This window comes from Apodemus sylvaticus, chromosome 20 (assembly GCF_947179515.1).
Source record: "Apodemus sylvaticus chromosome 20, mApoSyl1.1, whole genome shotgun sequence".
NCBI lineage: Eukaryota > Metazoa > Chordata > Mammalia > Rodentia > Muridae > Apodemus > Apodemus sylvaticus.
In genome coordinates this window covers 62,203,439-62,222,147 of record NC_067491.1, presented here as the reverse complement: position 1 = coordinate 62,222,147, position 18,709 = coordinate 62,203,439, and the positions used below count along the sequence as shown (strand labels likewise).

At 37.8% G+C, this 18,709-nt stretch overlaps 1 protein-coding gene across 1 annotated transcript in view; it reads left to right on the top strand.

The window, feature by feature from the left end:
• The window catches only part of LOC127670980 (vomeronasal type-2 receptor 116-like), a 37,827-nt gene extending 19,589 nt beyond the window's left edge, over positions 1–18,238 (top strand). Inside the window, exons 5-6 of the mRNA XM_052165607.1 lie at positions 5,010–5,133; positions 17,310–18,238. Of these exons, the coding sequence (XP_052021567.1) occupies positions 5,010–5,133; positions 17,310–18,238 (1,053 nt within the window). The remainder of the gene's footprint in view (positions 1–5,009; positions 5,134–17,309) is intronic.
• The last annotated feature ends 471 nt before the right edge of the window (positions 18,239–18,709 follow it).

Genomic DNA, 18,709 nt, shown 5'->3' with positions numbered 1-18,709 from the left:
TGAAGAAGATGTGAGAAGATGGAAACCTCTTTCATCCTCATGGATGAATTTGATTAATCTAGTGAAAATTGGAAATTTAGAGTGTTACCTAAATTTTACAAATTTAATAAAGGAATCTACAGATACAGTGTAATTCCTATGAAAATTCTCACACAATTATTTACAGACCTTCAAAGAGCAATTCTCAACTTCATATGGAAAAAACAAGAACCAAGGATAGCTAAATGAACCTGAACAATAAAAGAACTTTGGGAGAAATCACCATCCTTGCCCTCAAAATGTAATACTGAGCAATGGTATAAAACCTTTATAGTTTCCTATAAAATGAAAGTAGTTGATCAGTGGAATGAAATCAGCTCCCTGTAGTACATTTACGGACACTTGATTTTTGACAGAAGCCAAACCTTACAATGGAAAAAGAAAGAAAGCATCTTCAACAAATGATATCTCTCCTACTGAATATATGCTTATAGAAGAAGGCAAATAGACCAATATTTAACACTCTGAAGACACCCAAGACCAAGTGCATCAAAAACCTTAACATATTCAAAAGATATGGAGAGAGGGGGCAGCCTTGTCTAGTCCCTGATTTTAGTGGGATTGCCTCAAGTTTCTCTCCATTTAGTTTGATGTTGGCTACCGGTTTGCTGTATATTGCTTTTACTATGTTTAGATATGGGCCTTGTATTCCTGTCTTTTCTAAGATTTTTAGCATGAAAGGATGCTGAATTTTGTCAAATGCTTTTTCAGCATCTAATGAAATGATCATGTGGTTTTTTTTCTTTGAGTTTGTTTATGTAGTGGATAGCATTTATAGATTTCCGTATATTGAACCATCCCTGCATCCCTGGGATGAAGCCTACTTGATCATGGTGGATGATCGTTTTGATGTGTTCTTGGATTCAGTGGGCAAGAATTTTATTTAGTATTTTTGCATCAATGTTCATAAGGGAGATTGGCCTGAAATTCTCTTTCTTAGTTGGGTCTTTGTGTGGTTTTGGTATCAGCGTAATAGTGGCTTCGAAGAAGGAGTTTGGTAGTGTTCTTTCTGTTTCTATTTGGTGGAAGAGTTTGAAGAGTATTGGTGTTAAGTCTTCTTTGAAGGTCTGATAGAATTCTGCACTGAAACCATCTGGTCCTGTGCTTTTATTGGTTGGAAGCCTATCTATGACCCCTTCTATTTCTTTAGGGGTTATGGGTCTGTTTAGATGGTCTATTTGATCCTGGTTTAATTTTGGTAACTGGTATCTGTCTAAGAAAATGTCCATTTCCTCCAGATTCTCCAGTTGTGTTGAGTACAGGTTTTTGTAGTAGGATCTGATGATTTTTTGAATTTCCTCGGTTTCTGTTGTGATATCTCCGTTTTCATTTCTAATTTTGTTAATTTAGATACTTTCTCTGTGCCCTTTGGCTAGTCTGGCTAAGGGTTTATCTATCTTGTTGATTTTTTCAAAGAACCAGCTTTTGGTCTTGTTGATTCTTTGTATGGTTCTTGTGGTTTCTACTTGATTGATTTCGGCCCTGAGTTTGATGATTTCCTGTCTTCTCCTCCTCCTGGGTGAATTAGCTTCTTCTTGTTCCAGGGTTTTCAGTTGTTCCGTTAATCTTCACCTCACACCAGTCAGAATGACTAAGGTCAAAAACTCAGGAGACAGCAGGTGTTGGTGAGGATGTGGAGAAAGAGGAACACTCCTCCACTGCTGGTGGGATTGCAAGATGGTGCAACCACTTTAGAAATCAGTCTGGCGGTTCCTCAGAAAACTGGGCATGTCACTTCCTGAGGACTCTGTTATACCACTACTGGGCATATATCCAGAGGATTCTTCAGCATGCAATAAGGACACATGCTCGACTATGTTGATAGCAGCCCTATTTGTAGTAGCCAGAAGCTGGAAAGAGCCTAGATGTCCTTCAACGGAGGAATGGATACTAAAAATGTGGTATATTTTCACAATGGAGTACTATTCAGCCATTAGAAACAATGAATTCATGAAATTCTTAGACAAATGGATGGAGATGGAGAACATCATACTAAGTGAGGTAACCCAGTCTCAAAAGATCAATCATGGTATGCACTCACAGATAAGTGGATGTTAGCCTAGAAACTTTGAATACTCAGGACATAATCCACAAATTAAATGATGTCCAAAAAGAATGGAGGAGTGGGCTTGGTTCTGGAAAGACTCAGTGCAAGAGTATAGGAGAATTCCAGAACAGGGAAGTGGGAAGGGGTAGATGGAAGAATAGGGGGACAGAAGAGGGCTTATGGGACTTGCGGGGAGTGGGGACCCAGAAAAGGGGAAATCATTTGCAATGTAAATAAAATAAATAAATAAATAAAAACAAACCTTAACATAATACCAAGATACACAGAGTCTAATAGAAGAGAAAGTGTGAAATAGCTTTGAACCCATTGGCAGAGAAGACAATTTCCTGGACGGATCATGAAACCATTGATAACTGAACCTGAAATGCTTCCATAAGGCAAAGGACATTATCAATAGGACAAAAGTAGCAGCTGATAGACTGTGAAAAGATCTTCATTAACATTACATTCAGTAGAAGTCTAATATTCTAAATAATGAGTAATTCAAGAAATTAGATTCCTTATTTTGAAAAGCTAATAACAAAATTTTTAAAATGTGGTAAAGAACTAAATAGAGAATTCTCAAAAGAGGAGCCTTGAATGTCTTAGAAGCAGTTAAAGAAATGTTCAACAACCATAGTCATCAGGGAAATGCAAGTGAAAATGACCCTGAGAAATCATCTTACACCAATCAAAATGGCTAAAATAAAAAGAAATACTCAAGAGATAGCATATGGTAGTAAGGATATAGATAAAGGGCAGCACTCCTCTCTTTCTGGTGTGATTGCAAACTTGTACAATCACACAGGAAAACAATCTGGCATTTTCTCAGAAAACTTGAAATAGTACTACGTGAAGAAGTGTATATATACTGCTTCTGGGCATATAACCAAAACTGCTCTACCATGTCAGAAAGACACTTGCTCTACTATCTTTATAGCATCCTTATCCATAATAGCCAGAAACTGGAAACAACGCAGATAGGCCTCAATAGAAAAACAGATTCAGAAAATGTGGTTCATTTACATAGTGGTCTACTATTCAGCTATTAAAACACTTGGCCATTATAAATTTTCAAGGAAAACGGATGGAACTAGAAAATATCCTCCTCAATAAGGTAACCCAGACCCAAAAGGCATGCACTGTATTTGCTCACTCTTGAGAGGACATTAGTCATAAAGTACATGATAGCTCTGATTCAGTCCACAGATCCAGTGAAGCTAAATAAAGCAGGATACTGAAGGATGCATACTTGAATCTCACTTAGAAGTGGTTTTTAAATAGTCATAATTGGTAGATGGAGGAAGGACTTGGGTGTGAGAGGGAAGGTGGTAGGGAATGGTGGTCTCAGTATCAGGTGTTGGGAGAATTAGAAGAATGAAAGGCAATCTGTAGCTGCCAGCAGTGGAGGGTTTGGGGGAATCACAAGAAGTGTCAGAAACATGGCTTTAGGAAGGGTACCAGTAGAAAATTCAGGTGATCATAGCTGAGAAAAATAGCCGTGGAGATATAGTACATGAAGAGGACAAACAACTCCTATAGCCATGCTGGTCCTGCCTTGGGGGGATAAGGACAACAACACAGACACAAAAATTTTGACCCCAAATCTGTCCTATTTAAAAGAAATGCAAGGATGGAAGAGAGATTGATAGAATGGCCAAACAATAATTGGCCCAATTTGAGATCCATCCTGGGGCAATACTCAATCCCTGAAACAGTTAATGATATTTTGTTATGCTTGCAGAAAAAGACCTAGCACAAGTGTCGTCCAAGATGCTTCACCCAACAGTAGACAGACACAGATGAAGAGATCCACAGCCTAACACTGGACAGAGCTAAGGGTCTCTTATGGAAGGATTGAGGATAGTTTAGGAACTGCACAGGAAGACCAAGAGTCTAGTAACCTCAACCCTTGGGGGCTCTGACAAAATAATCCACCAATCAAAGGTCATACATGAGATAGACATAGTCTCAACACCCTCAAAATATGTAGTAGATGTGCAGCTCAAACTCCATGTTTGTTCCAAAAAGCTGAAGTGGGGGCTGTCCTTAAGCTATCTGTGGGACTCACTCCAAAACTTAGCTGCCTTCCTTGGCCAGAGTGGGAGAGTATGAAGCTAATCCTGTAGAGACATGATGTGGCAGAGTGGCAGTAAATCCAGGGGGCCCACACCCTCTCAGCACAGCAGGCCAGGGGGGAGGAGTGTTAGGGTGTGGACTAGGAGAGGTAGCATCCTGTATGTGAAATTAATAAAACAATTAGTGAAAAAATAATCGCAATGACACATAAAATGGAGTGGTGTCAGGTGGTCCTAAGTTGTTTAAGAATCATGGGTGAGAAACCCATGATTAGCAGGATAGTAAACAGAAATACTGCATGTTCTCCATTTCTATTAATTTTCCAGTTTCCTGCTTTAACTCCTGTCCTTATTTCCATTGATGAGGTCTGTCCTCAGTTTATTATTGGCACGGTGTTTGATCACAATAGAAACCACAACTAAGACAACTAGAAAGGCAGTCACAGTCAGTTTTCTGGCGGCCTTTGCTTTTAAGCCTTTGGCAGACACACAACAAACTGAGAGGATGTCCCTTTATTCTTAAGTCTCATCTTGGAAAAATGGCAACAAAACCAATGCGAGGAAAGTAGGATTGTCTTCAGAACATCGCAGTTGGAGGGTGAAGTTCATCATGGCAGGGAATCAGGACAGCAGTGATGTGAGGAAATTGGGCAGATTCTGTCCACATTCAGAAGGATGAAGGCGATCGCTGTTGCTGGCCAAACTTCATTTCCACTTTTCATTCAATAGCACGTTTGTACGTTTTTAAATATAAAATTTAATTAATACACCTTCCATTATAAAATATGTACTTGGGCACTGATTAGGAGCTAAGCATTTTGTATCTTGTATTAAATATTTTTCAGATTCCTCGGTCTGTTTGCAGTGAGAGCTGCAGCCCTGGATTCAGGAAAGTTGTTCTGGAGGGAAGGCCTACCTGTTGCTTTGACTGCAGTCCTTGCCCAGACAATGAGATTTCCAATGAGACAGGTGAAGGACAAGTCGATTAGAGGATTTTACATCCTCCCTATGGCGCACTGACAAAACTAAGTAATGAAAAAAAACTAAACAAGAGAACTGCGTGGCAATTACATTACTTTAGATTCGCAACTAAATCTTTAAGTCTATGCTCTTTCTTTAAAATTTTTTATTGTTTGTTTTATTTGTTTACATTTCAAATATTATCTCCCTTCCTGTTTTGCCTTCAGCAAACCCCCAATCCCATCCCTCCTGCTTCTATGATGATGCCACCCCCACCCACACAACACCTTCCTACTTCAGAGCCCTAGCATTCTCCACCACTGGGTCATCCACCCTCCACAGGACTAAAGGGCTCCCCTCCCACTGATGCCAGATAAGGTAATCTTCTGGTGCATATGCAGCTGTACCCATGGTTCTCTCCATGTGTTCTGGTTGGTTGATACTGTTCTTCCTATGGAGTTGCAACCCCTTCAGCTCCTGTAGGCCTTCGTCTAACTCCTCCATTGGGATTCTTGTGCTCAGTCCAATGATTGGCTGTGAGCATCCCCATCTGTATTTCTCAGACTCTGTTAGTAGACACCTGTATCTGGCTCCTCTGAGCAAGCACTTTTATTTTTATTAGTTATATTCTTTATTTACATTTCAAATGTCGTCCCCATTCCTGATTTCCCCCCGAAAATCCCCTAACTCCTCCCCCCTCCCCCTGCTCACCATTCCACGGACTCTCACTTCCCTGTCTTGGGGTTCCCCTATACTGGGGCATCTAGCTTTCTCAGGACCAAGGGCCTCTCCTCCCTTTGATGTCCAACAAGGCCATCCTCTGCTTCATATGTATCTGGAGCCATGGGTCCATCCCTGTGTACTCTATGGTTGATGGTTTAGTCCCTGGGAGCTCTGGGGGAGCTGGGTGGTTCATATTGTTGTTCTTCCTATGGCGCTGCAAACCCCTTCAGCTCCTTGGGTCTCTTCTCTAGCTCGTCCATTTTGCTCAGTTCAATGGTTGTCTGAGAGCATCCACCTCTATATTTGTCAATCACTGGCAGAGCCTCCCAGGTGACAGCTATATCAGGCTCCTATCAGCAAGCACTTGTTGGCATCCACAATAGTGTCCAGGTTTTGTAACTGTATATGAGATGGATCCCTAGGTGGGGCAGTCTCTGGTTTATCTCTCCCTCAGTCTCTGATCTACACTTTGACTTTGTATCTCCTCCTGTGGGTATTTAGTTCCCCCTACTAAGAAGGACTAGAGTATCCATAATTTGTTCTTCCTTCCTCTTGAGCTTCATTTAGTCTGTGAATTGTATCCTGCCCCTCTTCTCCCCTCATCCTCGGCTCTGTTAACCAATTTTCTCCCTCTAGCTCCCATTATTATTTTCTTCCATCTTCTAAGTAGGACTGAAGGATCCACAATTTGGTCTTCTTTCAGCTTGATCTTCATAGTTTGTTCACTGTATGGTGTGTATTTCAAGCCTTTTGCCTAATAGCCACATCACTATGAGAGAGTAGTACATATGTTTCATGTTCTTTTGCTGCTCAACATTTTCAGTGAGGATGGTATTTTCTACTTCCATCCATTTGAATGCAAAACTCAAAGTTGCCATTTCTAATAGCTAAATAGCAGTCCATTGTGTATTTGTATGATAAGTATTGTATCCATTCTTTCATTGATGGGCATCTGGGTTGTTTCAAGTTCTGGCTATTATAAAAAAGGCTGATATGATCATATTAGAGCATCTTTTGGAAATATGCCCAGGAGTGGTGTAACTGGATCCTCAGGTAGTACTATTTACAATTTTCTGAGAAACTTTCACACTGATTTCAAGAGTGGTTTTACCAGCTTCCATTCCCACCAGCAATAGAAGAGTTTGCCTCTTTCTCCACATCCTTACCAGCATTTGCTGTCACCTGAGAGTTTGATTTTAGCTATTCTAAAGGGTGTGTTGTGGAATCTGAAGGTCATTTTGATTTACATTTCCCTGATGACTAAGAATGTTGAACAATTCACTAGGAGCTTCTAAGCCACTTGAGATTCCGTATTTGGAAAGTCTTTTCTTAGCTCTGTATTCCATTTTAATAGCATTACCTGGTTCTCTGGAGTCTTTATGCTAACGTCTTTGATACACTTCACTTGAAGTTTTGTTCAGGGTGATAGATATACATCTATTTTCTTTCCTCTACATCAGACATCCCATTAGCTCACCACTATTATTTAGATGCTTTCTTTTTTCCCCATTGTATGATTTTGGGTTTTTGTCAGAAATTTAAGTGTCTGTAGGCATGTGGCTTTGAGGATTGATTCCATTGATCAATCTGTTTGTTCCTAGACTAGTATCATGCAGATTTTATTACTATTGCTTAAGGTCAAGGATGGGGTTACCTCCAAAAGTTCTATTATAGTTCAGGATTCCCTTAGTGATGCTGGGATTTTGTTTCCATATAAAGTTAAGATTACTATTTCAAGGTCTGTAAAGAATTGTATTGAAATTTTTATGGGAATTGGATTGAATACGTAGGTTACTTTTGGTTTGGTAATCATTTACATTATGTTAATTTTGATTTCAAGGACATGAGAGATCTTTGGATATTCTGATATCTTTCTCAATGTTTTCTTCAGTGATTTCAAGATAATTTCTTATAGGTTTTCAGTTGCATGGCTAGAATTACATGAAGATATTTATATTATTTATAAATATTGTAAAGTAACCTGTTTCCCTAATTTCTTTCTCAGCTCATTTATCATTTGTGTAAAGAAGGAGTATGGCATTTTTAATGTTAATTTTGTATTCAGCCACTTTTTTCTGATTTTTAATATTTCTTTAATTATTATTTCTTTTTTCTTTTTTATTAATTTTATTAATTTTGTTCGATACATTTTTTATTTACATTTCAAATGATTTCCCCTTTTCTGGTCCCCTACTCCCCGAGTGTTCATCAGTTGTACGTGTTCTCTGGTAGAAATTTTTGGAATTATTTATGTTTATTATCATATCATCTGTCAAAAGCAATACTTTGACTTCTTTCTTTCCAATTTGTAGCCACTTTATCTGTTTTAGTTCTCTGACTGTTCCAGCTACTACTTCAACCTCTGTATTGAATAGATTAGTGAGAGTGGGCAACATTGTCTTGTCCCTGATCTTAGTGGAATTAGCTAAGTTTCTGTCCATTTAATTTGATGTTAGATACTGGCTTTCTGTATGTTGTTTGTGTAAAATTTAGATCTTTGACATATATCCCTGATTTTCAAACACTTAAAAAATGAATTAATGTCACATTTTCTTTATTTTAATTAATTTTTTACACTCCATATTTTATTCACCCCCATCGACTCACCAACTGTTCAACATCTCATACTTCCTTCACATCCTCTGTCTCCACATGGAGGTCCAGACCCCCACCCTGCCTGACCTCTAAACTCCCTGAGGTCTCCAGTCTCTTGATGGTTAGGTGCATCATCTCATAACACTGACCCATCAGTCCTCTACTGTATGTGTGCGGGAATTGGTATATGCTGCCTGTTTGGTGGTCCAGTGATCGAAAGATCACATAAGTCCAGATTAATTGAGACTGCTGGTCCTCCTACAGGATCGCTCTTCTCCTCAGCTTCTTTCAACCTTCACTAGTTCAACAATAGGGGTCAGCTGCTTCTGTCTATTGGTTGGGTACAAATATCTGAATCTGACACTTTCTGCTGCTTTTTGGGATTTCCAGTGCTCTGTCAAGATAGGAGGTTCCTTTCTGTGAATGAATTGGTATCACATTTTCATAATGTTTCCTTCAGCATTTAATGAGATGATCAATATGTTTTTTTTCTTCAATTTTTTTATATGGTGAATCAGGCAGAAGGATTTTCATGTATTGAACCATCTTTGGATCTCAGGGATGAATCCTACTGAGTTATGGTTTATGACATTTTTGATGTGTTCTTGGAATTGGTTTGTGAGTTTTGATTTTTATAGATTGTTTTTAGTATTTCTGCATCAATATGCATAAGTGAAATAGGTCCGAAATTATTTTTGTTTGTTGAGTCTGTGAAATTTGTGTATCAGTTTGACCGTGGACTCATAAAATGAGTTTGGCAGTGCTCCTGCTTCTATTTGGTGGAGTAATCCGTGAAGCATTGGTTTTAGCTCTCCTTTAAAAGTCTGGGAGAATTCTGAAATAAAACCACTTGGCCCTGAGTATTTTTTTTTATTTGATATATTTTTTATTTACATTTCAAATGATTTCCCCTTTTCTGTTCCCCCACTACCCAAAAGTCCCATAAGCCCTCTTCCCTCCCTCTGTTCTCCCATACACCCCTTCCCACTTCCCTGTTCTGGTTTTGCCCTATACTGCTACACTGAGTCTTTCCAGAACTAGGGGCCACTTCTACATTCTTCTTGCACATCATTTGATGTGTGGATTATGTTTTGGGTATTCCAATTTTCTAGGGTATTTTTAATCAAGAGACATTTCATGACTGCTTCTCTTTTTTTTTTTTTTTTTTTTTTTTTTTTAGGGTTTTACAGATATTTATATAGGATACCTGATCTTGATTTAACTTTAGTAAGTATGGAATTTGTTTAGAAATTCAGCCAGTTCATTAAGCTTTTCCAGTGTTGTGGAGTATAAGCTTTGAAGTAAACTAACACTTTTTTTTTTCTTGTGTGTGTTTTTGCCTCATTTCTGAATTTTTTTATTTATATATATTTATTTATGTTTGATCAGATATTTTCTTTACTTACATTTCAAATGTTATCCCCTTTCCTCGTTTCCCCTCTGAAAATGCCCTATTCCATCACCCCTCCCCCAGTTCACCATCCTACACACTCATGCTTCCTTGTCCTGGCATTCCCCTATACTGAAGCATCGAATCTTCTCAGGACCAATGGATTCTCTTCCCTTTGATGTCCAACAAGGCCATCCTCTGCTACATACGAAGCGGGAACCATGGGTTCCTCCATGTGTACTCTTTGGTTGGTGGTTTAGTCCCTGGGAGCTCTGGGGGGGTTCTGGTTGGTTCATATTGTTGTTGCTTCTATGGGACTACAAGTTCCTTCAGCTCCTTGGGACCTTTCTCTAGGTCTTCCATTGCAGAACTTATGATCAGTTCAGTGGTTTTCTGATATCATCCACCTCTGTATTTGTCAGGTACTGGCAGAGCCTCTCAAGAGACAGCTATTTCGGGCTACTGTCAGCAAGTGCTTGTTGGCATCCACAATAGTGATTGGGTTTGGTGACTATATATGGGATTGATCTCACTGTGGGGCAGTCTCTGGATGGTCTTTCATTCAGGCTCTGCTCACACTTGGTCTCTTTATCTCCTCCCATGGGCATTTTGTGCCCTCTTCTAAGAAGGACCAAAGCATTCATACTTTGGTGTTCCTTCTTCTTGAGCTTTGTTTGGTCTGGGAATTGTATCTTAGGTATTCTGAGCTTCTAGGCTAATATCCACTTATCAGTGAGCACATACCATGTGTGTTCTTTTGTGATTGGGTTATCTCACTTCGGATGATATCTTCTGCTTCCATTCATTTCCCTAAGAATTTCAAAATTAATAAATTCATTGTTTTTAATAGCTGAATAGTGTATTCCATTGTGTAAATGTACCACATTTTCTGTATCCATTCCAGTGTTGAGGAACATGTAGGTTCTTCCCAGCTTCTGGCTGCTATGAACATAGTGTAGCATGTGTCCTTATTACATGTTGGAGAATCATCTGGGTATATGCCCAGCAGTGGTAAAGCTGGGTCATCAGGTAATACTATGTCCAATTTGCTGAGGAAACAGCAAACTGACTTCAGAGTGGTTGTACCAGCTTGCAGTCCCACCAGCAATGGAGGGGGGGTTGTTTTCTTTCTCCACATCCTTGCCAGCACCTGCTGTCACTTGAGTTTTTGATCTTAGCCATTCTTACTGGGGTGAGGCAGAAATTCAGGGTTGTTTTGATTTGCATTTCCCTGATGACTAAGGATCTTGAACATTTCTTTAGGTGTTTCTCAGTAAGAGAAAGAAATTACAAAAATAACATCCTACACAGTAATCACCAACAATATAAAGTATCTTGATGTGACTCTAACCAAACAAGTCAAAGATCTGTATGACAAGAACTTCAAGTCACTGAAGAAAGAAATTGAAGAAGACCTCAGAAGATGGAAAGATCTCCCATGCTTGTGGATTGGCAGGATTAATATAGTAAAAATGACCATCTTGTCAAAAGCAATATACAGATTAAATGCCGTCCCCATCCAAATTCCAACTCAATTTTTCAGAGTTAGAAAGAGCAATTCTCAAATTCATCTGGCATAACAAAAAACCCAGGATAGTAAAAACGATTCTCAAAAATAAAAGAACTTCTGTGGGAATCCAGGATCCTGGACCTCAAACTGTACTACAGAGCAACAGTGTTTAAAAAGTGAATGGTAAACTGGTACAGTGACAGACTGGTAGATCAGTGCAATGGAATTGAAGACCCAGAAATGAAACAACACACCTATGGTCACTTGATGTTTGACAAAGTAGGTAAAACCATCCAGTGAGAAAAAGATTATCATTTCATCAAATGGTTATGGTTTAACTGGTGATCAGCTTACAGAAGAATGCAAATTGATCCATTATTATCTCCTTGTACAAAGCTCAAGTTCAATTGGATCAAGGACCTCCACATAAAACCAGATCCACTGAAACTAATAGAAGAGGAAGTGTGGAAGAGCCTCGAGCACATGGACACAGGGGAAATTTTACTGAACAGAGCACCAATGACTTATGCTCTAAGATAAAGAATTGGCAAATGGGACTTCATAAAATTACAAAGTTTCTGTAAGACAAAGGACACTGTCAATAGAACAAACACAATGGCAACCAACAAATTGAGAAAAGATCTTTACCAACTGTATATCCGGTAGAGGTCTAATATCCAATGTACACAAAGAATTTAAGAAGTTAGATTCCAGAGAACAAAAGAAACCTATTAACAATGGGGTACAGAGCTAAACAAAGAATTCTCAAGTGTGGGTTTTATTTATTTTGATACGATTGCTAAGTAGTTAACATGGTGAGATTTTGTCTATCTTATTGATTTTCTCGCTGAACTAGTTCTTGTCTTCATTGATTAATTTTATTCCTTTTGCTCTAACTGATTGATTTGAGCCCTGATTTGATTATTTCCTCTTCTTGCCTCCTCTTCCTGTTATTTCCTTTTTCTAGAGCTCTCACATATATGTTTAAATTACTCTTTTGAGAATTTTCAAATTAAAATTTTTATAAAGACACTCAGTGCAGTGATCCTTCCTCTTAGCACTATTTTTACTGTTTCCCAAGAATTTGGGTTTGCTGTGCTTTGTTTTTATTGAAATCTAAAAATTTCTTTATTTCTCCCCTAATCCAGAGATCATTGACTAATGAGTTCTTCAGTTTTCATGAGTGTTTAGGTTTCATGGTATTTCTGTTGTTGAAGTCCAAATTTCCTCCAAGGTTCTCTCATAACAGAAAAAAATGATGTTTCAATTTTCTTGTATCCATGAAGGATGCTTTGTGACTGATTATCTGGTAAATATTGGGGGGAAGAATCCATTAGGTGCTGAGAAGACAGTATATTCTTTTGTGTTTGTGTGAAATATTCTCTAGATGCCTTTTAAGTGCATTTGATTCATAATGTCTGTAAGTTTTGTTATTTTTCTGTTTAGTTTCTGACTAAATAGCATGTCAATTGGTGAAAACAGAGTGTTGAAATTAACCACTAGTAATGATCAGAGTTTGACATGTGGTTCAAGCTTTATCAATGTTTCGTTTACAAATGTTCATGCCTTTGAACTGAAGGCATGCATGTTGAGAATTGAAATATCATCTTAGTAGATTTTTCCTTTGCTGAGTATGAATTATCCATTCCCATCTCCTTTTATTAATTTTAGTTGGAAGTTTATTTTAATAAGTATAAGAATGATTATTTCAGCTTACTTCTAGGGTTTTTTGTCCTGGAAAATTTTTTCAGAACTTACTCTAAGGTAATGTCTATTGGTATTGCTGAAATGTTTGTTTTATACAGCAAAATGAAAGCATCTTAGTCAGGGTTTCTATTCCTGCACAAACATCATGACCACCAAGGAAGTTGTGGAGGAAAAGGTTTATTCAGCTTACACTTCCACACTGCTGTTCATCACTAAAGGAAGTCAGGACTGGAACTCAAGCAGGTCAGGAAGCAGGAGCTGATGCAGAGGCCATGGAAGGATGTTACTTTTGGGCTAACATCCCTGGCTTTCTCGGCCTGCTTTCTTATGGAAAGCAAGAGTACCAGCCCAGGGATGGCAACACTGACAAGGGGCCCTTCCCTGTAATCACTAATTGAGAAAATGCCCCACAGCTGGATCTCATGGAGCCATTTTCCCAAATGAAGCACCTGTTTCTGTGGTAAGTCCAACCTGTGTCAGGTTGACACACAAAACTAGCCAGTACAGATAGTTCCTGTTTTTGTACTTGTTCTGTTAGTCTGTGTCATTTATTGAGAAATTGAATCCATAGATGGTGAGAAATATTAATGGTCAGTGTTTGTTTATCCCTATTATTTGATGTTGGTGTTGTGTGTATATGGGTTTGTGCGTGTTTAAATTGATTTTCCTTGTATGGAATTACCTATTTCTTGTGTTTCATTCAAATTAGCTATCATCTTTCTGTTGGAGTTTTCCTTCTAGCATTTTGTTTTAGGAATGGATTTTTGGATAGATATTGTTTAAATCCAGACTTGTCTTGAATTATGGTTGTTTACTCCATCTATTGTGATTGACAGTTTTGCTGGTTATAGGACTCTAGGTTGGCATGTGTGATGTTTTCATAGGCTTTAAGATATCTGTCCAGGCCCTTCAGTTTTTAGAGAATCTATTGAAAATGCACAATTCTAACAGGTCTGCCATGGAATGATACCTGGTCTTTTCCCTCAGTGCTTAGTCTTTCTTAGTCCTCTACATTCTGCATTTTCATTATTTTGTTGAGGGAGGACTTTTCTGGCCCACTCTATTTTGTGTTACACAAGCATCTTTTAAGTTTATAGGTATTTCTCTCTTTACATTGTGTTTTTTTTCTAATATAATTTTGTTGAAAATACTTTCTCACCCTGGGATCTGGGACTCTTTACCTTCTACTATTCCGATCATTCTAAGGTTACTTGTTTTCTTTGTATTCCAGATTTCTTGGCTGTTTTGTTTCAGGGATATTTTAGCGTTAACATTTTTTTTACTGATGTGCCAGTTTCTATTTTTGTATGCCTGAGATTCTCTCCTACATCCTTTTATCTTATTGGTGATCCTTGCATTTGTTGTTCTGTAAGCTTCTTTAGGTTTTCCATCTGCAGTTTACCCTCAGTTTCTATTTTCATTCTGGCTTCTATTTCCACTTTCATTTCCTGAACAGCTTTACTTACTTCCCTGGTTAACTGTAGTTTCTGCTATTACTTTAAGAGATTTATTTGTTTCCTCTGTAAATCCCTATATTTGTCTGATTGTGTTTTCCTTTTTTTTAAGCATTTTATTCTTTCCTCTTTAACGGTCTCTATCATCCTCATAAGACTGGATTTAAGGGCACCATGGTTCTGTTGTGTTAAGATTTGCAGGGCTTGCTGTTGTAGAGTAAGTTTGCCCTGTTGGTGTCATAATATTCTTGAATTTTGTTGTTTGAGTTAGTTCCATGCCTTTAGCCATCTAGATGTTTTTTTTTTAATAATAAAACCATAAATAAAACAATAAATAATTCGACAACATAAGGAGGTCAAAGGGATACAAATTGGAAAGGAAGAAGTCAAACTATCATTATTTGCATATGACATGATAGTCTACCTAAGTGACCCAAAAAACTCCACTAGAGAACTCCTACAGCCATCTAGATGTTTTAGTCACTGCATGTTCCTGTTATTGATGATGCCTAACCACTGTGATCTTGGTGTGATAGGCCCCTGGTGTATATTTTGGGGTTATATGGTTCTGGAATAGCAGGTCTTAAAAATATGGCAAGAGACTTGGCAGAAAATTTTATATCTGGCAGGGACGATCTCCTCAGAGCCATGCCTGACAAAGTTCTTTGGGCAGGGACGATTAGAGAAGGAAAGAAATCTAAATGTTTTGGTTCTGGATCAACAGGCTTGATGAACCTGGGCAGAGAGGTAGTGGGAGAATAGAAGTCTGGTGCAGATTTCTGGATAATTATATTTCCTCATCTATTAATTTCCATTATTTGACTGTAAAATATTTTATATAAGGTATTTCTCTGCTACATATAGACTACCTAATTGCCTGTTAATTCGGTTATAGTTCCTGTATGCAGATTGAAGACATATAAATTTCACTTACGGATTTAATGTGGTTGTAGAAGGACCACTTCAACTGTCTCCCCAAAATGCTTTTTTTATTACAGACTGAAGTTCAGACACTTTAGAGATATGTACATTTGGAGGGATGGAATAGAATATAGGTTTAGACCTACATCACAGTATCATATTGTATTGATTAAAAATACAGCTACATATATGTTGAACACTCAAAAGTTAAAGAAATTACTGATCAAAGGAAGTTGAATACAGGGAAATATAATAAACATATATTTCAAGACAAACCATACACCTTATACGAAATAAATTTTGTCTTATAGATCAGTTGCCATAAATTAATGAATATTGTTTATAAGATACAATATTAAAAGCTAGTATAACACAGCAACAAACATAATCTAACAACACAGCAGAACAGATTTATGTAAAAGTGTTACATTAGCGTGAATAGTCACATTGAGAAAATGTTAACTATTTGACAGGAGAGTTTAAGAAAGCGTAAGAAAGATACACAAATACAGAACTGAGTGTAAAAAGAAGTAAATGTAGTCTTTCTGTATCTTTTAAGGAAAAGTGAAACTAAAATAGTTTTTGAAATAAAGCCTTTACAAAAATACAGAAAGTTATTTGTGACAAGAAATATGTGATTAAATAATATTAGGAGCATTTATTTTTCTCCTCTGAGTTTTATTCACAAAGATTTAGTTCTTAAAATCTATTCTGGAGGAACAAAGAAAACATAAATTTAACTATTAAGTAGTTCTTTTCCTGGAAATGTTTCAAAAAGTTTTCCAAAACAGTAAACTAATAGCCACGAAATTATCTCAATATGAAAAGGAACTTACATCCCCTACACTACCCTTAATTTCATCACGAACCCAGTAGTAGTTAAAAGAGAAAAGGCCTCGTAACTTTTCTCAAACATCCATATATTCACTATAATACCTGTGAGAACTTCCTTCCATCAAAAATGAAAGGGGCTGGGGAAAGATAAGGAATGCTTTGAAGACATATTTAGTAATTTCCAACCAAGATCACATGAGAAGAAAACATTTTCAAACTGAAAGAAATTTATAAATAAAAATGAATTTGTGTCATATATCCCAGACTAAAAAAATATTTTACATAAGAAATTCAATGAAAAATGTCAATTTCAAAATTGAATTCGCATCTTCTATTGGAAATTTAGAAATATTTTTGAGAACTGGCATAAAAATTGAATTAGTTATTGCAATGTAATTTGGTATTTTCTAGTTTGAAAATATGTGCTTCAACTGTATTACAAAATATAAATAAAAGAGAGGTAAAAAGCTAAAAATAAGAGTACTTCAATATACAATTAAAATAAATAGGCTCTAGGTATAAGATTTTATGGGTTTTTTCATTGTCAATTTGACACAATCAAGATTTATGTAATAAAAGAAAAACCACAATTGAAAATCTTTGTACATACTCATGTTTAGTGGTTGCTGTGGGCTGCGCTGCCTCACTGGGTTGGTGCAGCTCTAAGGAGGTGATCACAAGCTACATAACAAAGCAGGTCAGGGAAAATAGTAGAGGCAGGGCAGGCAGCACCACACTCCAGTGGAGTCACCTTCAGTTCTTACCTCCTTATCCTCCCTCCAGTTCCTGCATAGTTTCCTCAGTGATATATTTATAATGTATAATGTGAAAAATACCCTTTTCTCTAGAAAAGGATACTCTTCATGGGGTTTTTGGAAAGGAGTATAAACCTTAACTTGTGTGATTATTCACTTTAGAATACTCATATCTCTATACCAAAAGTGAAAAGGGAACATGGTTGTAATAACAATCCAATGAGTTTGAAGCATAAAATGTAGTAGGTTAAAGGGAAACTTGACTCTGCATTCATGATCAACTTCATTTCCACCAGGTATGGATCAGTGTGTGCACTGTCCAGAAACTCATTATGCAAATGCAGAGAAGACACACTGCCTGGAGAAAACTGTCACCTTTCTGGCCTATGATGATCCCTTGGGGAAGGGACTCACACTCGTGTCCCTTGGATTTTCTACTCTCACAGCTCTTGTTATTGGGGTTTTTGTAAACCACAGAGACACTCCAGTAGTGAAGGCCAATAACAGATCTCTCAGTTACATCCTGCTCATCACTCTGACCCTCTGTTTCCTCTGTCCATTGCTCTTCCTTGGTCTTCCACACACAGCCACATGCATCCTGCAACAGAACGAGTTAGGACTTCTGTTCACTGTGACTCTATCCACTGTGTTGGCCAAAACCATCACTGTAGTTATGGCCTTCAAGATTACAGCTCCAGGAAGAAAGATCAGATGGTTGCAGATATCACAGGTCCCAAAGTGTGTCATTCCAGCTTGCACTCTGATACAAGTACTTCTCTCTGGCATATGGCTGGGTACATCCCCTCCATTTATTGACATGGATGCTCACTCTGAACAGGGACACATCATCATTCTTTGCAACAAGGGCTCAGCTGTTGCCTTCCACTGTGCTCTGGCCTACCTGGGAGTCATGGCCTTGGGTAGTTACCTCATGGCTTTCTTGTCCAGGAACCTTCCTGACACATTTAATGAATCCAAGTCCATGGCTTTCAGCATGCTTGTGTTCTGCAGTGTATGGGTCATGTTCCTCCTTGTCTACCACAGCACCACTGGGAAGGTCAGAGTAGCTATGGAAATGTTCTCTATCCTGGCTTCCAGTGCAAGCATTCTAATTGTAATCTTTGTCCCTAAGTGCTACATTGTTTTGTTTAGGCCAGAATTAAACACACTTCCTCATAACAGGGATGAAAGACACCACAGGGGCAAATATTTACTTAAAACATAGTTCACATGATTCTTCATCTAAACTGAATTTCACTGGATCTCTACAGTTCTGACCATCAAATGTTTTTTTTTCCTGTGATGGCTTTGTGGGTATTGTTTCTTCTCACCAAACCTTATGTTCTGAGCTTAATTCCCTGGAACCCCATGATGAAGTAAGTAATCGATTTTCTGAAGTTGAACTAGTGCATTTCCAGTACCTAAAATAAGTAAACATTTGTAATATAACTTTAGAAAACCTTTTGAAAACAATCATAACATTGAGATATGATAGCATGGGCTTTCATTGTTTAGACTGACATAAAATATTAATTTTTCCTCTTGAAATCTGTCACATTTTGCAATAAGGACACTCTATTCATCAAATCATGTTATGGTCCTGGGGCTTTTTCTCTAAATTCTTATTTCTAAATCATATTAATTACTTCAACCAGGGGTGTTTTTTCCTTAAAGGACCTTTTCATTTCTCCCAGTG